The sequence below is a fragment of the Hemiscyllium ocellatum genome, chromosome 9 (assembly GCF_020745735.1).
Source record: "Hemiscyllium ocellatum isolate sHemOce1 chromosome 9, sHemOce1.pat.X.cur, whole genome shotgun sequence".
Taxonomy (NCBI): domain Eukaryota; kingdom Metazoa; phylum Chordata; class Chondrichthyes; order Orectolobiformes; family Hemiscylliidae; genus Hemiscyllium; species Hemiscyllium ocellatum.
This window is the reverse complement of record NC_083409.1, coordinates 86,178,234-86,198,892: the sequence shown is the minus strand read 5'-3', so window position 1 is coordinate 86,198,892 and position 20,659 is coordinate 86,178,234. Positions and strand designations below refer to the sequence as shown.

Here is a 20,659-nt window from a genome sequence, read left to right as displayed (position 1 = left end):
TTAGGTGGTCTTATGGTCTTATGTGCTGATGTAAGGTGACGTGAGCTGCCTTCAATGGTATGCAGTTTGATGCTGGGAGAGAATGAGGACTGCACATGCTGGAGATAAGAGTCAAAAAGTGTGGTATTAGAAAATCATAGCAGGTCAGGTAGCATCTGAGGAGCAGGAGAATGGATGGGCATAAGCCCTTCACCAGTTTCCTCATCCATTTGATGTTGTCAGCTTGCACCAAGGTGAGTATAACTGCAATGGCAAATCGGTGGGAAGTACCAAGGGATTTGTTTTAGTTTAAAAAAAAACAGGTGTTGACAAGTTTACAACAGCAGCTTTAAAAAATGATTTCAAGCTTACAACAAAAATTGAAAGTGTTTGTGCATTTTCACCACAACTCTAGTAATCTTGTGAAGCAGTTTCACATTGAAGCAGTAAAGTTGCACTGTAAATATTGATCTGAACCTTGTGTGATGTGAAATAAGAGGCCTGTGGAAATTTGGAACTCTACCCAAAGACCCTGACTACTGAGTTAATTAAAATTTCCAAAGCCGTATTTTGTGACAACTGGAACTGCTGCTATTTACAAACAAAACAAATATTCATTCTTTCTAATGGTCTAAATGAAGGCTATCTAAAATCTTAAGTGAATTGCAACTGCAAGTAGCTCAGAGAGAAGTGTCATGTTCTTATTTTCTCCTGAACAGAGATCATTTTAATCCATCACAGACTGGATCCAAATCTTTTCAGATTGTATAGCTTAGGTATAACATTGTGACAAAATGGCGCCATTTAGCACTGAGCTCTAAGAAAGCTGCCCATAAAAATTTGGCTATCTTTGTGGTGTGGTTTTTAACCATTCCCCGTTATAATTCAATTGTGACATCCACTATAGGGGATCATTAGCCTTCAGTAATGGTAATGTCATTAAGTACTAAGCAGCTAGTCATATTAAAGTTTCTCAGAAAGCAAGCAAAGTCACTTCCTTCACTTGGCAATCACTTGACAGAGAATGAGATAATGATTGAGATGTACACATGAGATTAAGATGGAAGATGAAATTTTTAAATAAAACTAAGTCTTTGCAATCTGTTTTTCTCATAGTTGATAATTTCACATTCCACAAATATAAAACTGGTCTTTCAGGAATAAAAAGGTTGTTCACTAATTATGGCTTAGTATAATATTAAAAACCTTGTTACACTGCATTGAAACATGAGAGATCCTGAAGGGAATTGGCAGGCTGGATACTGAGAGGATGTCTCCCCCGTTAGAGATGCTAGGTACAGTTTAAAAATATATTGAAAAATAAATAAAATGTAATTTAAGACAGGCTTTTTTAAAAATCAATGGGGGACATTGGTCTTCAGAATTCTCTTCCCCTGAGCTAGTGGAGGTAGTGTCATGAATAATTTTAAGGTGAATTAGTTTTCAGCCCATCAAGTCTGCAGCGATCCTCTGAAGAGCATTCCACCCAGAAACACCCCATAACTCTGCATGGGTTTTACCAAGACAAAACCACCTAGCCTGCACAACTCTGGGCAATTTAGCTTGGCCAATCCACCTAAACACATCTGTGGATGGTGGGAGTAAATTCCACACAGTCACCCAAGGCTGGAATTGAACTGAGGTCCCTGGTGCTATGAGGCAGCGATACTAATCACTGAGCCACTGTGCTACACTTGAGGTGAAGTTGAGGCCACAGTCATATCAGCCAGGTTCTCGTCAGATGGTGGATCAGGCTCACAAGGGCAAATGGCAAGATGTAATCACATTCAGCAATTTACAACACAAATAATTAACATCTGGAAGTTCACTTCAGATGCAGTGATTTCTAATATTTCAATCTGTAGAGAATTCAACAGCACATTTATGAAGGAGCATGACATCACTGACATCTGTTCCTAGATTTTCACGTGTAACTGCGTGTATAAATGCCACAGTTGCTGTCAGTTTCAGTTTTGTAATGATGGTGAAATTTGACAGTTTTACCATCATTATAACTGCAACATGTGGAACATTGCCTTTACATGGGAAAACATTTTTATCCTGCCTACATCTTGTGCAGATAAAGAAAAATTTTTTTTTCCCAATGTATATATCCTGTTGACTTATTTTTTGTTTGGACTATGTAGCTGATTAGTGCAGATGTGCCATTGTGACAGTTTCCTGGTATAGATTTTGTTGGGAGAGAATGTTGTATGTTTTGAGGAAAAGCATTTGCTTTGTTCAAAAATCTGTTTTAACCTTGGAGATATCCTTAATATGTTCCAATCACATTAATTTCTTTTTTTTTTCCCCAAGATTTGGAATCAGTATTTTGCCCTGAAGAATACCATCTCTGCCGTAATTCCTGTGAGTATGGCTTAGATTTAAGCTTCATGTATGAAATTGGATTATTTTTGGCAATGTATTTACATATTTTGTGATTTTTTTTTCCCTGAAAGGGTCCAACATTTGATCTGATGCACAGCAGATCTCAGCAATGCCCCACTGTGAGTAAATTGTATTGTTCAGTGTCAATGTGTTGACATCTTTACTTTAAAATGTTATTTGACTCTGATAAGTTGAAATTGTGAAATAAAGCATATTGGTTTGGTGCAAATGTTGTTTATGCTTTGTATATTTCTGATTTGGAAACATTTAATTTGGTAAATTGGTGACAACAGTTGTTGAAATGCATCCCAAGCATGAAGACAGAAGTATTTAAAGCCTTGTATTTGATAGGCATGTCTCATAATTAACATTTACATTTCTGGCACTTTTTACTGATATGCTGGTTCTGTCATACATGCTGATTATGTTTTTTTTTGTTACGATTAAATTTACCTACTGAATCCTCTAAAGGCTCTTGCCCCGAGAATCTCGAGTCCTTTTACTTCGTGTTGCTTTGCAACTAAAATTCTGTTTTGATTTGATACCGCTTGCCTCTGGAACTGTCATTCTCTCATGTTGAAAGTATTAATTAACAAATTTATTTTTGTTAGGTAAGAATATCAAGGCCCCTTAAGTTGTAAGGAGGCCATAGTCTTTTAAATGGTGGAGCTAACTCCAGGGTGCAATAGCCTTTTTTGTTTCTAATGTTCCACATTCAGCAGTATCTACTGCTTATCATGGGTTCAACAGATTATTCCTGAGAAATATTTTCTATAGCCATGCATAAATGGAATTAGTAGTCGAAGGTTGGGGGTGGTGGGAGGAAGGGAAGTGAAAAGTGAAGAAATCCACATTCTCGAGGTCCTGGGGATGGTTGAATGGCAGAGGAAGAACAGTGTATACACAACTGAAAAGGAACAAGATGGCAAAATCCAAATGAGAATAAATTATATTAGTTGTACTGTTCAAAGCTACTTTAGGAGAAATTTAGAGTGGGAGACTGGAATCTTCTTCAAGCCACCTGTTTCGTATTTTGCCCAAATGTATAGAATAATTCAGAAGAGTCTCACCAAACGTGGGAGCAGTGTCCACATGTATGAATTACTTGGTACAAAATAGGAAATCATGCTCTTGTTATCCAGTAATTAAGCAGATAGTGAGTCCAAGATATTGTCTGGGAACAATAAGGTTGACTTTCCCTTTTTATACTTCTCTTTTGCATTTCATCTCTCTATTGCAGTCCAGGTTCAAAGCTTTAGAGATTTACGATTTTGTTTCCCAATTTATTTGATATTTTGAAGAATCACCTGACAAAGAGAAAATGTTCTAATGTTGCTGCCTAAATTCTACAAGGTTTTCACCCCTCGATGCTGTGAGGCTTATCATTTAATGGTATAAATTCAGAATTCTATGCTGTACATTATAACTTGTCCATGTTTTAAAAAAAAGGTAAATCTATCAGAAAAGTCCATGTGTTGATATCTATCCTGTTCTGTTCCAGTTCTTGTATGCTTTGCCAAGACAAACAGGTTATGAGTTCTTTGTGGGTCAGTGGTCTGCGACTGAACTTCATTTTTCCTCTTTAATTAATATTCAGGTATGTAATTGTAGGCAAGAACTTCCAGCCAGTAAACATATGGAACATACCTGGCTTGGCAGCTCTTTTGTGTTGATCTGTTAATAGTTAGTCTTGATATCTATACCCGCTGTCAAATTCCCTCTATTTTTAGTTATTTTAAAAGGGGGTATTGCTTTAAACTTTCTCTCTTAATACAATGCTTATCAAATATAGTATAAGAAGGGTTGGAAGTGCATTTAATTGTGCGTTTGCAACCTCTCATGTTAGATGGTCTGCACAAAACAATTACAGTTAAAATATTAATTGGGAGCAAGGGTAGACCACTTATCCCATCAGCCTTCTCTGCCATTCAATAAGATCATGGCTAACCTGATTATGGCCTCAACTCCACATTCCTGCCTACGCCAATAACATTTGATTCCCTTGTTAGCCAAGAATCTATTTACTTGTTTAAAATATTCAATGACCTTTCCTCTGCTGCTTTCTGTTGAGAAGAATTCCAAAGCCACTCAGTGCTCAGAAATAAAGCCCCCTTTAAAATCTATATCTTACATGGAAGCCTCCTTATTCTTAAACCGTGTTCCCTCCTTGTCTCTTACACAAGAGAAACATCTGTTCAGAATCTACCCTGACAAATATCCTTAGAATCTTATTGAAATATATATGGCTAGCATTCCGCTGAACACCAATGGAAACAGACCAGCCTGTCCTACCGTCCTTCTTGAGATAAACCCCATTTCCATCCCTCAGCTATCGGTTGAGAGAATTTTCTCTGTCTTATAACGCGGTGCAATCCTTACTTAAATGAGGAAACTAAATATGAACATAGTAGTCCAGATGTGATCTCATGCATATCCTATACTGAAAGTCAATATACAATTGAAGCAAAACATTCTATTTTTATGTTCCTTGCAATAAATAATCACATACCATTTGCTTTTCTAATAATTTTGTTCTACCTACATATTAACATTTTGTTATTTATGGGATCCGAGATTCCTCTTCACCTTTAGTTCTGCCAGCTCTGTCCTCTTCCCTTGTCAGAACCCTGTTGACTGTTCCTGATTGCATTAAGTTTCTCTAAGTGCTTGTTATATATCTGATTCACAGAATAATAGATCTCAGCATTTTCCCAATGTAGATGTTAAGCTAACTGGCCTATAGTTTCCTGCCTTGTCTCCTTCCTTTGTGAAATAGACTAGTTACACACACTATGTCAAATCTGATGGAACCTTTTACAAAATCTAGAGTATTTTGGTGAAAGATAGATGAACCAATTTTATATCAGCCACTACCTCTTATTAAGATCCTAGGCTGAATTCCCATCAAAATCTGGGAAGTTGTCATCTTTTAGTTCTAATAATTATCTCCTTCCCTTTTCCCTGGTGACTTGTAACTTTCTAGTTCTTCCCTTGTTTTCATCCCCGAATCATAATTATTGATAAGATATAATTTCTGTGTACTGTTGTGAAGTTGGATCTAAAATATGCGATCAGTTCATCCATCATTCATATTAATATCCGTCTATATTTAATTCCGAGATTCACTCTGTGTAGGACCGAAGATCACGTCACTTGCTCTTTTCAATTAAAAACAAATGCTTTGAGAAACTCTTGCCATCTGTCAAAATATTTCTAGTTTGCTTTCTTTTATTAATCTTTGAGTAGTTCTTTGCTGTTCTTTCAATTATGTCCAATCTTCTGACCTGCCACTCCTCTTTATGGAATTATACACATTTTCTTTCAATTTGGTACTGCCTTCAACTTTCTTAGTCAGCCACATGTCCTTCCCTTAGAGCCATTCTTTATACATCCCAGTTGGTCCCTTAAATGGCTGCCACTGTACCTGTACTGACTATTCCTTAATCTGATTTCCCAACTTGTTTCATCCACTGCTACCTTTATGCCCTTTTATAATTGTTCTCTTTAAGTTTAAAATATTAGTCTTAGATGAAGGCAATTAGATGAGCATGCAGTACTATATCACTGTTTAAAAATAAATCAGAATGGCCACACTAATTCCCTTTGTTTTAAACTTGTTTTTTGTTCTGCTGTTTGTCTGCAGACCACCAATACACGAGAAGCTTCTTAATCCTCTTTTTTTTTCCCAATGTTTTCTTTTCTTGGCTTTCAGACTTTGGGGGAAAATTCACCAAGCCAGCTTATAATCTATCATTACCCAAATCTGCAGAAGGAGAAGGGTATTGTACTACTTACTGCAGAAATAGACACAACATTTCTGGTAAGAAATATATTTTTAATATGCAGTAAATATGGCAATTAGCTCATTCCTGGATATATTGTTAAGCATTGAATGTTATAGAGTTAGGTGGATATAGAGAAAACACTGGGGCTAGAATTATCCTAAACTGATATTGGAGTTTATTATTTCAGAGTTACAGAGAAATTAATACCACTGGTCCTTTACATTAAAAAGTATTATTCACCACTGTGTACATTCTGTTTTGGAAAGATAAAACATATACCATGACCAATTTCTTTAAAATGTTAGTCTTTATCCGTGGTGCTGTACTGACTTTCAAATATATCATGAGGCACGAATAAGTGCTCTTGTTCAATTCTTCGAGGAGAAAATGAGGACTGCAGATGCTGGAGATCAGAGCTGAAAATGTGTTACTGGAAAAGCGCAGCAGGTCAGGCAGCATCCAAAGAGCAGGAGAATCGACGCTTCGGGCATGAGCCCGAAGAAGGGCTCATTCCCGAAACGTCGATTCTCCTTCTCCTTGGATGCTGCCTGACCTGCTGCGCTTTTCCAGCAACACATTTTCAGCTCTTGTTCAATTCTATCTGATTTAACAGTTATCTCCCACAGATGGCACTGTCAGCTATCTTTAAGAGGTGCATAGTATCAACAATGTATATCCCTCCAACACAAAATCAATTGGTATAACCACTTGATGTAAAATTTCATAAAATGTATTAAGGTAACCTTGGGATGCTCATGAAAGAAGCTTCAGGGAATACTTGCACTCAATTTCTTTCTCATCCTCCTGTGGTCAAGCACTTTATTAACCATTACTATGTACATTCCTGTGTGCCAGCTGAGACTGGGTATACATCAGAACAAGTGAAGCAGACAATAATGCAAGTGCGTGCTGTGCCACAGCATACTGGTTTTAATGTGCGAGCCATACTGTCAAGTGTAATGAAATGAAAAGCATAATTCAAGATTAAGAAGAATAAAACATGAGGGCTTGACGTTTGTTCACTTGTTGATTTCTTCAGTTGTGACAGTTAATATAAATTAATGGCAAAAAGTGTTCTTTTTAAAACTACAAAAAATTTATAGGTTAGAATTTTTTTAAAAAGTTGTCTTTGTTAACGACAATACTTTGCCAGTCTGAACAATGAACATGTGTAAAACTTGCCCTGCTGAAATACCTCTGGTTGAATCCTTCTTTCATGGGAAAAAGAGGATGGGTAGGTTTTGCAATGCAACAAAATGTTTAAAAGGAAGGAGCGACTGACAGCATTACAATTGAAAAAGCAAAGTCTTAATGGTAGCATTTACTAAACTTTGTGTTTTCTGACTTACAGAATGTACAAGAGGCACAGTGTCTAGCAAATGAAGCACAATTCTTTTATGCCACGGATTGCGAAAAGATCTTCAATCTGGTGGAGACATTTAATCATAAACCCAATGATTTCAAACACATGTCAGTCATAGCTGAGATTGAGCAATGTGGAATGGGAGGAACTTTGAGAAACCAGAGTGCAGAGACGTAACTTTGAAGAAGAGGATGAGACATAAATGCATATAATTTTGATATGGACCCAAACAGATTGGCACTGACACTGTATATTGCTGCTTTTGCTCATCAGTTTTTGTGAACAACATTATCTGGAACAACATGATCCTTCCAGCAACCAAAGATCTCATCCCCATTACCCACGAGTGGCAACTCCTCATTGAAATGCATAAAGTTTAGAACCTTGAATGTGGTGAAGTAATGGTTGATATTAAAGTTCCATAATACACAGCAAGAGAAGTGTTAACGATGAAGTTTTTCAATTTTCTGAAAACCTTAATGCATAAGAAATGGGAACAGGAATGAACTATATGCCTCCTTGACCTTTCTCAGCCATTTAATAAGACTGGATGATCTGAAACCTAATTTCCACTTGTGTACCTAATTCACATAGTTGTTGATCCAAAAATCTTAGCATTACCTATACTCAATAACTTGAATATCAACAGTCCCTGATTGGAGAATTTGTTAGCTTCTTAACCTGCTGAGGAAGACATTCTCTTCATCATAGTCCAAATGGTCGTCTCCCTCTCCTCTGAATTCCTAGCTAAGAAAGCAGCTTTTGGGCACCCATTCTGTTAGACTTTTTCATACCTTTTAAATATTTCATTTTACATTCTTCTAATTTCCAGAGAACGTTGGCTCATTCAGCACAGTATTTCCTCATTGATCAATCCTCTCATCCCAGGAGTCAATTTGGTGAACCTTCATTTTCACCCCCTTATTAGAAAAATGTGTCTTTCCTCCTAACATAGACTCATAGAGATGTACAGCATGGAAACAGACCCTTCTGTCCAACCCATCCATGCCGACCAGATATCTAGTCCCACCAGCCAGCACCCGGCCCATATCCCTCACATACCCATCTAAATGCCTTTTCATGTTGCAATTGTACCAGCCTCCACCACTTCCTCTGGCAACTCATTCCATATGCGTACCACCCTCTGCATGAAACATTTGCCCCTTAGGTCTCTTTTATATCTTTCCTTTCTCACCTTAAACCTATGCCCTCTAGTTCTGGACTCCCCAACCCCAGGGAAAAGACTTGGCCTATTTACCCTATCCATGCCCCTCATAATTTTGTAAACCTCTATAAGGTCACCCCTCCGATGCTCCAGGGAAAACAGCCCCAGCCTGTTCAGCCTCTCCCTATAGCTCAAATGCTCCAACCCTGGCAACATCCTTGTAAATCTTTTCTGAACCCTTTCAAGTTTCACAACATCTTTCTGATAGGAAGGGGTCCAGAATTGCACACAATATTCCAACAGTGGCCTAACCAATGTCCTGTACAGCCGCAACATGACCTCCCAACTCCTGTACTCAATACTCTGACCAATAAAGGAAAGCATACCAAAAGCCGCCTTCGCTGTCCTATCTACCTGCCATTCCACATTCAAGGAGCTCTGAACCTGCACTCCAAGGTCTCTGTTCAGCAACACTCTCTAGGACCTTACCATTAAGTATATAAGCCCTGCTAAGATTTGCTTTCCCAAAATACGGCACCTTTATTTATCTGAATTAAAATCCATCTGCCACTTCTCAGCCCATTGGCCCATCTGATCAAGATCCTGTTGTAATCTGAGGTAACCTTCTTCACTGTCCACTACACCTCCAATTTTGGTGTCATCTGCAAACTTACTAACTGTATGCAATTTCAGCTATAATCTGACACAGCTATATACAGTTGCAGCAAAACTTCCTTCCTCTTGATAATCCAACCCTCTAGCAATAAGAATAAAACATCATTTGTTGCCTTAATTGTTTGCTGCACCTGCATGTTAACTTTTTGTTGTACAAGAAAACCCCAATGCTGACAGTCAATAGTTTCCCACTACATAAAACAAAAATCTTTCTATTTCTACAAAACCTTGCATTTCCCCATATTGTACTCAATCTGCCAGATTCTTACTCATTCACTTATCTAACCATACCCTTTGCATATTCTTTGTGACTTCCTTGTGGCCTACTTTCCCACCTAGCTTTGTATTGTCAGGAGGCTTGAATATGTTATACATGGTCTTTCATCTAAATCATTATTAAACAAAGATTTGCATTTAAATAGCAACCCCAGGCATTCACATGGATTGTAAGAACCTGAGTCCACAGCATTGATCCTTTCAGCACCCACTAGTAATCTGCAAATCTGAAAATATTTATTCCTCAACTCTTTTCAGCTTTCAGCTCTTTGTGTATTCTTTGGGTACGTCTTAAATATATTTAAAATTTCTGCTTTAAAGACATAGTTACCTTGTAATTTAATGCTAGGAAATCTGCTAAAGTGCACTGGAAGTGACTTTCCTGTGATAAAACATTCAGTTCAACATCTCAATTGAGGAATTGCAAACACAAACTACACTCCTTCCATTTGATGGTACTAGGTATTTATGAAGCACTTATTGACTTCTAGCTCCTTACTTTGACGAGAGTTTTGAATGAATAGAGAAAAATTAACCATATGTTTTACTAATTATTATATGGATTATTATAAATCCATTGGACATGTGCTTTGTTTGTGTGTTTGATTTGAGTTTAGCATATTGGTATGCATATTGTGAATGTCAAATTGTTCCTTTGAACATCCTGTGAGGAGAAAGTGAGGACTGCAGATGCTGGAGATCAGAGTCGAGAATTAGGATGAAGTGCTTATGCCCAAAACGTTGATTCTCCTGCTCCTCAGATACTACCTGACCAGCTGTGCTTTTCCAGCATCACACTTTCGACTCTGAACATCCTGTATGTCAGATTCATTCTAAACTAGGCTTCTCAGATGAAAGGACACTTGTAAATTGCCGTGGCAGTCATTTTCCAAACCATTTCAGAGATGCGCTGAAATTACCTTGAGCTAATTCGAGTAGAAGATAATGAAGACATTTTATTTTGAATAGTTCCAAATAAGTGCAGATATTTTTACAACCTAATAAAGTGCAATTTATGACAGCTTTTGCAGTCAAAGTGAGGTGTCAAATTATTCTGGGTATTGCAAGATCTAGTTGTGAAGGATGATGAACAAATAAGCAACTGATCAACACTATTAATAATGTGAACCCTCAGCCAGATGCATTTCAGCAATTGGCAAATTGCTGTTGATCAATTACCTTTACTATCACAAAGAAGAGCAGCAGATGCATGAGAATGCCACCATCCTAAATATTACCCCTTGAGAATCACATCATGCTGAGATGGGAACAGAATTGTCCCTTTGCGGTTACTGGTTCAAAAGCCTGGAAGTCCATTTCTAATAGCACTAGATGTACTTAAACTACTTAAGACTAAGTGGTATAAGAAGATAGCTCACAATCACCTCAAGACAACTACGAATGAACCAAAATGCCATTCTGGGCAGCAACACTCATTTAATTGCAAAGTAAAAATAGAAATCATAATATTTCAAATTTGCATCTGAAAACTTCCTTTGGTTCAGATGTTCTTTTCCTATTTTAACATTGTTTAATGTGAATTCTGTTTGTTCATACTGATCCATATGAGTAACAATTCTAACTTATTAAATAAATATTTGGAAGTCTGCATTTTTCTGTAAGCTTGTAATTTTGTTAACATTTTCCTTGTGGGTATATCTTTTCTGTCCAGCAAGTTTGACAAGTGGCCAATGGAGTAGGGAAGGTGGTGCTGTCATAATAAACAGTGCTGGACTAGTTTTCCAGAACCTCTGATTAATATTCTTAGAATATGGTTTACAATCACACCATAGCAAATAGTGAAATATGAATTCAATAAAAATCTGGATTTTTAAAAAAGCCTCATGATAACCACATAAACATTGTCAATTGTCATAAAAACATGTAGTTCACTGATATCCTTCAGGGAATGAAATCTGTCATCCTTACCTTGTGTGACCTACATGTGACTCCAGATCCACAGCAATGTAATTTACACTTGACTGCTCGTTGGGCATTTAGGCTTGGGCAATAAATACTGGCCAATATAATTTTTTAAAAACATGTTAGTCAAGAGTCTCTGTCATACTGCTTTGTTTTGGTGTCCAAATGGTCATTTTAGTTTCTTCCTTACCTTCACTCTGAAACAGTAGATCTATGCTAAGCCATTCAGCTATCTCTAGCAATTACATAATTTTCATTTGAAAAGTTTAAAGTTAGGTTTCTTATATGTGATAAATTTGTTTTGATTTCACATTTTGCTGAGGGAAATAAAAGCCCTTTCCTGTTTTGTATGATGTTATTTGCTTCCCAGTGTATTAACATAATTATGTTAAACTGGTAGGCAAATGAGTCCAATACCAATCTAAAATCACTGAGTATTAACTTGGAAAACAGTTTTAAAAGTACAGGTATCTAACACATTTAACTTTGTCTGTGGGGACATAATTACAATTTGTTGCTGTTAGCAAAAAAAGGATTCATCTCTGTTAATTAGTTCTGTTATATTGTTAATGTATCTCTCATTTTTCATCCAACCTTTGTTTTATCACTTCTCTAATTAGGGTTCAAACTCTCCAGATCCAAATGATTACAGAAATTCCCACCTGAATGGTAAAACACAGGTCTTGGTCTCACTGTTGTCACTGTTGGCTTTAGTTTTTTTTAATGGCTTTAATTGATTTTTTTTAGTCAAAGAAATATCCAGTTCAACACAGAATTTAATGAATTTTCAAAGAATTTTTCTTCCTCTAAGTTCTTCCACCTCTATATGTAGCAATATTTTATCTTAAAAAAAAATCAGGTAGGTCATCACCCATCCCTTTTAACTACTGATGTTGATCTTGAGCTAGCTGCTAAATGGTATGCAGTAATGGCCTTAGAATGACTCACCCATCAGTTATCTCTGTGGAAACATTTGTCATACAGATAAAAGAAGGAGATGGGCTAGATATAGGACTTCTCTGTCAATCTACTAGCTTGTAAAATGACCATTGGGTTGTAGAAAAGCCATCAACTTTAATCTTTTTTTAAAAATCTATTATGAAAGTGATTCATTAACAGGCCAATTGACACAGCTTTCCATACATTGGGTATTTCAACATACAGTAAACACAAGACTGGTACTTGGTAACTGTTGGGTCTTTCATGAGCCAAAGTTAAAAGCTAGGCAAAAGTGAAGACTGCAGATGCTGCCAGAGGCAATTTACCTTCAGTACATAAATCATTATTTATTGAGATTAAATAAAGGGTGGGGTGAGAAGCCCAAAACTAGAGGGCATAGGTTTATGGCAAGACGGGAAAGATTCAAAAGGGATCTAAAGGGCAACTTTTTCACACAAAGGGTGATGCGTGTATGGAATGAGCTGCCAGAGGAAGTGGTGGAGGCTGATACGATCACAACATTTAAAAGGCATCTGGGTGGGTATATGAATAGGAAAGGTGTAGAGAGTTATGGACTAAATGCTGGTAAATGAGACTAGATTAGAATATCTAGTTGGCATGGATGAGTGAGACCAAAGGGTCTGTGCTGTACAGCTCTATGACCCTATTGCACAATTGCAATAATCCCATAGAATGAATCATTCAGGGTAATTTGGATACAGTATCACAAACACTTTTTGGAGGCAGTAGTGACTCCTTTGCAACAAAATAGGGCTTGAAAGGAGAAAGGTGATAGTAAACCCTTGCTTTAACAGGCAGCAAGATTTGGAAGCTCATTTTAGAAACTTTTAATTAGTCTGTGAAGACACAATACCCCTCTGGAGCAGGTGGGAATTGAACCCAGACATTCTGGCCGTGGAGGCCCACTTCACAGGTGATAGCCAATTAAGTGGATACTGTTGTTCAATAAAGGATAGTGTCCTCCCCTAAAGATAAAGTTGCCATAGTCCTACCAGACATAGGACGGTTCTTTAGTTAGACAACTTCTGGTGGTCACCACACTTCAGTTGAGAAAGAGGTTGAGAAGAAAAGTCTTTTATGGCTTCCTCAGCTTTTGCATTAATCAAACCTGCACTGTTGGCATCACACTGCATTGCAAACTAGCCATCCAGCCAACCGAGCTAACCAACCTTATATTGCCCTCAACAGAGCATTTGAAACTGAACATTCTCAGGTTGCAGTGGCCACCATTAGGACACCATCAAGAGGACCAGGGGGAATTGATGGACGCGTGCCCTCTATGTCAGACAATGTGTATCAAAGCCACTCTGATAAACAAAGCCACTCTGATAAACCCTGAATGCTTTCCTGTGCTGAAAGGCTCCAAAACTCTTTCTGGAATTCCCTGGAAGAAAATGCTTAAGTCTTCCCTCTCATTTCAAGATTGTCTTTTTAATTAACATATTGTCCCCAGGATGGCAGGAATGCAAGCCACACAGCTACACCAAAAGACATTAAATCAAAAGTACTCTTCTAGCTTCCCTATGTCAGATTCATCATCTTGAAGTAAGATTGGACTCAACCACCAAATTACTAGAATTAATTCCATTTTAAAGTATTTATTGATTTTGGGTGGCCAGCAATGGTCCATTTGTTAGCATCACTTTCATCTTCTTAAAAGCTGTTTGGCATTCTTTTTCTTCAAAGTGGTCACTTTTACTCTACCTGCTTTTTCAAAAAATCTGTTTAAGTCACAGCCAATGCAGCAGCCTTATCTCTCACTGGCCTTCCCAGCATGTACACTCTGCTCAGGCAGTGGAGACTGCGCTGGCTGAGCCATGTCCACCCCATGGAGGATGGTTGCTTCCCAAAGGATATCCTCTATGGAGAGCTCAAATCCGGGAAGAGACTGACTGGACGTCCCCAGCTGCACTACAAGGATATCTACATGAGGGACATGAAGGTGCTTGATCTCATGACAGAGTCCTGGGAAAGGTTTGCAGCTGACTGCACGAGATGGAGAAACACCCTGAAACAACACCTCAAAACTGGGGAAAAGAAGCTGATGAGTGCTGTAGTAGACAAGCAGGCATGAAGAAAGGAGTGCAGCAGCTCTAGCAGATCAACGACCACATAGAAATGTGATGTCTGCGATCAGGCCTATCACTCCAGTATTGGCCTCTTCAGTCACATGCGACATTGCTTCGGGAAAGCAGAAAGCTAGAACGAGGACACGACCCATGGTTAGCCATGACCAAAAGGGACCTCACCCAGCTACTGTGCTAAGGCTAGGCACAAAAAGTTAATAGAACATTCCCAAAAATCTCACCATTACAATTATCGTCTGAAGAATAGGGAATTTTATTAAACCCTTTTGTCTTAGAATTTATGTACCCAAGAATAATAACATTATATTGTAAACTCTCACCACAGAAATTATAACAGGCTCCTATCAAATAGTTTCAAACAAATAGCATATTACAGATTACAGTATATGGATAATCCTGTCATTTACATATATGCATCTAACCTATGTACAAAACTGTAAAGCTGAACTGAAACAAATGCAAGTATGTGTATCAAATGTTTTCTCTTACACCCTTCCTTTAACTCTGCAATGAATGTTTCAGTGAAGTGCACAGCCCAAGTATCACTCTTTACATCGTCTCTAGGTATTGTCACAATTTACTGAGGTAGCACACTGGAAGTCAAGCCCAGTTACTCCCAGTTGACATAAAAGTTAGTTACTTTTTAAAAATACACAAAATCATCAACATACCTACTTTTTAGACCTAGTCTGACAGAAAGCATGGATGAGGTTTTTGCACTTAACAAGAATCTATACTTTTACAGGTATTTAGATTCTAATCACAGCTGAACAATTAAACTAAACTAAATCAACTCTCCAAAGTAAAACTCTGAACCCTTTCTGAATGTGTCCTTACAAACATTAGCAGAGACATCAAGAAGGAGACAAACAAAGGCATTGGGCTGAGGGAATACTGGAAAAATAATTCCATAGTCTTTGTTCACAAGAATGTTGGATAGATTCTTGCTGATCTGAAGGTTTCTCCTTAATTTTCATTTTACTGAACGTTTCCACTGGTTCACAAGAGGCACAGGGTGACTGGTTCACTTATGAAAGGTTTCTGACTGATGCAATTCGAAGTCACAACTTGCTGCGTCTACTGAAGGGAGGATAATTTGGTTTTCTGCTGGTTTAAAGTGACCTACCACAGACAATTGAGAGACAGAGAGATTTTTGGCCACTGCATACCTTCCGGACTGACCAGCCTCTCTCTGTCTCATTTTCTTTTGAGTTTTTGAGCTACCTAACACCAATCACATCAGTTGTTGATAGGCAGAGGGCCTTTGTCATTGAGAACTGGCCACTAGTCCACACCAATCAGCTTCACTTATGAACAATCCTTTGGGCTGCAGTTTGTCTGCACATGGCTGGAACCCACAGCTATTCAAACAGGATTCACAAAAGGTAGTAAATTGCTTACTTTCAAAACAAGCAGGCAGCTTTGTAAATCCCTGCATTTCAAAGTAGTTCTTTTGCATTGTAGTCTACGGTTTTAAAAAACACAAAAACTGAAACAAAGACACAGTCTTCACAGCATAATTCTACCTTTAAATTCGGGATAACTTCTCTTTGTAGGTTAACAATAATACTTCTTTACTGAACAAAACCTTTTTGTTATTTTCAAATATGCTTTCAATATTGAATCTTTGTTGAAGGACAAGGAGCACTTTTTTGTGTTCTACTACAATTGTGTTGCTTTCCTGCTAGACTCGATTTCTGCACTATTCCATCCAACTGTGCCTTAGTTATATTCTTCCACATGATATTCATGGCTCCCTATGTCGGGATTTTGATTTTCCTTCCCAGCACTTGTCATTCATGCAATTTGCAAACCACACCCCTTCCATTATTTTGGAGTTTTATACAGTGTTTTGAAAACTGTTGATTTGCCATGGCTTCCTGCAGTTATATCTCAACATTGGCAACTTCTGTGTTGGTGTCAAATACATTGATCCTTCAATATCATTTGGTAGTCCTCTCCTTTCCAGTGAAAGATATTATTTGGCAATTCTTCAGGCTGTATGGTCTCCAGGGTCTCTATACCGTCTAATATTGATATGGACACACGAGTCCTTCTACTTGAAACTATTTTTTGCTCAATTGAATTGCAAGTAGGTATATGCACAGAAACAGCTTCAAATTGGAGCACTTCTTCCCAAATGGTGGAAAATCCATGCAACTCACTAAGTAATTTCCCAGTATAAAATCTATAGGTGGAATCTAATAGGATTCTGAGTGCCATAGTTCTGAGGTGAGATGTATGGCAGAAACAAACAAGAAGACCAACAAACCCAATCTTGGCATCCAAATCATCTCATTCCATCTTTTATGCTTTTCATAAATGGGTGGTGAGATTCTCACTAGACATCGGAGGGATAAACACTTGTTGGATGGTTTGTTAGTGGTACATGCATCACTGCAATGATATGCATCATCACAATGTGGCCTCCCATCTTTCAAAACAAGGTAGACATTGGAAAAACCTAACAAAAACAACCAAAGCGGTTACCTGGCATATTCAGCTCACCACTTGCTCCAACAGCCCAGTTGAATACACCCCTCATTCATGGACATTAGTATCTGGCAACTGTCAATCTATTACAACAATCCTGGCACTTTCCCTATGCACGGGCAGTATGGTCTGGAAGCATCCTATTTCAGGATGCACCAGTGACTGGCATTGAACAGCTGTAGTAGGGACACTTTGTGCAGAGGGACAAACAGTCAGCTCAGAAACTGGAATGGGCTGCATCTCAGGGATGTTCACTTTCCCTTAGTGCTCACCCACTTCACACTTACTGCAGTCTCATAGCATCCCTGCCCTGCCTTGCCTTGCCATGACAATGAGCACAGTCCCAAAACAAACACCTTTTCTTGCTGTTAAGCAGTCCCCTCTCTAGATACAGGGTCACACCTCTTGCAGAACAGCAATGTGCTACATTACGCTCGTGCACGAACTATGTTCCAGCAGCTTAGATTGTCAACACACTGCATATACTGTAAGCGGGCAACCATGTCTCAATGTTTTAGGGGAGCAGTCATTAATGAAGTCTATGGCGTCCCCTTGTCAGCTGGGGAGACTCCACAGTAAGTCACCTGCAACCTTCCACATCAGTCCAGGGGATTGGCCACGGTCAGTTATCCGCTCAGGGTTTCATTGGTCAGAGACTCCATGTCTCTGTTGTCTGTAGTCAGGAGCATTCTGGTTTCAAGATGGAGGCAGTGAATCACTGAGTGACACATGGTCAGCTCATAGGCAGGTGTAGGCACATGTGGAGGGACTGTGTTGGATCTTGGAAACGATTTAAGCCTGTGGGGTTAAAGGCATGGGCCACTAAGAAGGTGATATGTATATGTGGGAGCTTCATTGACATGGTCAGGTTGAGGCTGGAAGTCACGTGAGGAGGCGGACTCACTGTCACCTTCCGTCATGCTAGAAATCAAAAGTGCACAATGAGGAAGAAAGTGTCTGTGCCCACAGTCAGGGTGGGTGAGGTAAGATAATGTGAGGGAGAGAGCTGCAGCAAACATCAGTCACAGGGCGTTTAAAGGGAAAGAAACTTGTTCACGAGCCCATGTATTATCCTTGGCTCCTCCATTGCCACAATGAATCAGAGAGAAAATTGGAGCAACAACACCTCGTCTTCCGCCTGGGCATCCTACAGTCTGGAGGACTCAACATTGAGTTCTCCAATTTCAAATAACTACTCTTCCCATCACCCGATTCCCTTCCCAGCCCTCCACCTCCCCACCTTCCATTCTTCTGACCAACCCTTCCTTCCAGTTACCAACTGGATTCATCCTTCCCACTGACCAACCAGTTCATACCCTCTACCTGTGTTCACTATCTGTACCTCACCATCTGCTCACACCTCCCCCAACCACCCCCCATTTTTCTGCAGCTCCCCTTACACCCACCCCAATCCTGAAGAATGGTTACACCCAAAACATTGACTTCTCCACCTCCTGATAGTACCTGACTTGCTGTGTTCTTCCAGCTTCCTGCTTGTCTACTTTGAATTCCAGTATCTGCAGTGTTTTTGTCTCTAACCATGTATTATACAACAAACAAGTACACAGATTCCCACTGCCTGGCCATCCTACAGCACTAACCCTCTCTGTATGGCATAGCCACTGCTGGAGAACTCTTTGACAGCTACTCCTTTTGACACAGGTGCAGTCAAACATTAGGGATGTTGAACATGGAAGGGAAAAGGTTTCACTGGGACCCAATGCCCGAATGTATGCGATACTCGCCCTGCTTTCAGATGGTGCAGTGGCCTCTCAGCACTGACCTCTGTCCTTAGAGCCTCACTGTCACCATGAAGTGCTGATGGATGGTGTGAAGTTGTGTTTAGTGTGTACACTGAGACTCACAAACACATGAAAGCTAACATTAGGAATATTTGTTCAGAAACTGAAAGTAAGAGTCAAGACATTTTTACCTGTGCCACCAAAGTACTCTCAAGGGCTTTTCCATTATGTGTTAGTGTAGTCCCTGATTCCACAGCTAGGGTTGAGGGAACCTCCTTGGTGGTTGAGCCCATTGGCCCTCTATGTTTGATCATGTGACCCTAGAAGTGTTTGTGTCTGGATGGACCAGGCATGACAAAGGTTTTCTTGCTAGGACCCTTCCAAGGGTCAAGGGGACAGGCAGGGCGTGTAGATGGAAGGCCCGATCACCTCTGCAGTGTCCTGAGTGGAAAATGCAGAAGCTCCTTGGTGTGATTCCAGCTCTGGACAGGTGCCTCTGACATCACTCTGTCTACTTGTGAGGAGGGGCACCTGGACTGGCATTAAGATCAGAAGAAATTAGTTATTGATGAGAAATATTATACGTATCTGCCTGAGCTGCTGCCTCTTTGACTTTAGATATCTGACACTCATCCAACTAGGACATATTAAATACTTCTTGAATTATCCACATCTTCCATTCACTCTCCCATCCTTTTCACGTTCACAGGAAGGATAGAGAAAAGGTTTAGATTTATAGATTGTCAATCATCTCACTTGCTTGTCTATCTTTTACAATTCTCCAATCTTCAAAATGAATTCACATTACTGGAGGAAGTGATTTTTTAAATTCTTCAAAGAATGGGAAAGTTTCATACATGGCTTTAACCCATGGCCATTTCACACAGCCAAAATGTTTTTATCCTTTTAAATTCAGTGTGTTGCATTAAGTTGCAAAGCTTTTATCTTTTTTGTCACAAACTAACTCATACTCATCCAAAATAGCCCTTTACTGTGCCATGAAAGCTTCTTCTGAATGTAACTCATAAATCACAAATTCTTGCTGTCAATCTGCTTTACAAGGATAACGTCAAGTTTCCTTTGGAACTTCATTTGCCTTTACTCCTTTCATGAATTACATAAAACATTTCCTCAAATTTTGGTAAGGCCTTGGTCCCTAATCAGGGACTACACTAACATATAGTTGGAGGTTGAGAAGGAAAAAAGCCCATTGAGAGTACTTTGGTGGCACAGATAAAAATGTCTTGTGTATTACTTTCAGTTTCTGAACAAATGTTCCTAACGTTAGCTTTCATGTGTTTGTGAGTCTCAGTGTACACATAAACACATCTTCACACCATCCGTCAGCACTTCATGGCCTTTGGGTTATGGTATGTATCTTCTCATTGGAACCTTCCTCTGTTACTGAGTTTTATTTCAAATACAGCCTTCTAAACCAGTATTCTCTTTCTCCCTCATCTGAAATGCTCTTTCTTTTTGACTGAGTTCCAGTTTCTTAAATGCCCTTTCTTTTACCTCCCCACGCTCTCTGGAATTCTCTTCCCTTTTTTTTCTCCTCTCTCAGAAGTTCAAGTTCAAGTTATTTTTAAATTTTCATCACCATTTCCACCTCAAGCTGCTTATTTCTTTTACAGACTCAAGCTGCCTAACTGTAATTGAATTCTTGCTTACTCAATAGACTCACCTCTTTGTGTACCTGGTCCTTTCTGTACGTCCAACAATCCCAAAGGCTGAGTAGATACTTCAATTATCTCTACCTCTTTTGGAGTACTGTGCCCAGTTCTGATCTCCCTGTTATAGGAAGGATATTATCAAGCTGCTCT

The 20,659-nt window shown here is 39.0% G+C and overlaps 1 protein-coding gene across 1 annotated transcript in view; it reads left to right on the top strand.

Annotated features, from left to right (window-relative positions):
• Positions 1-11,190, top strand: part of atpaf1 (ATP synthase mitochondrial F1 complex assembly factor 1) — a 30,948-nt gene extending 19,758 nt beyond the window's left edge. Inside the window, exons 5-9 of the mRNA XM_060830542.1 lie at positions 2,296-2,346; positions 2,439-2,486; positions 3,869-3,964; positions 6,080-6,187; positions 7,504-11,190. Coding sequence (XP_060686525.1) covers positions 2,296-2,346; positions 2,439-2,486; positions 3,869-3,964; positions 6,080-6,187; positions 7,504-7,692 — 492 coding nt within the window. The 3' untranslated portion in view covers positions 7,693-11,190. The remainder of the gene's footprint in view (positions 1-2,295; positions 2,347-2,438; positions 2,487-3,868; positions 3,965-6,079; positions 6,188-7,503) is intronic.
• The last annotated feature ends 9,469 nt before the right edge of the window (positions 11,191-20,659 follow it).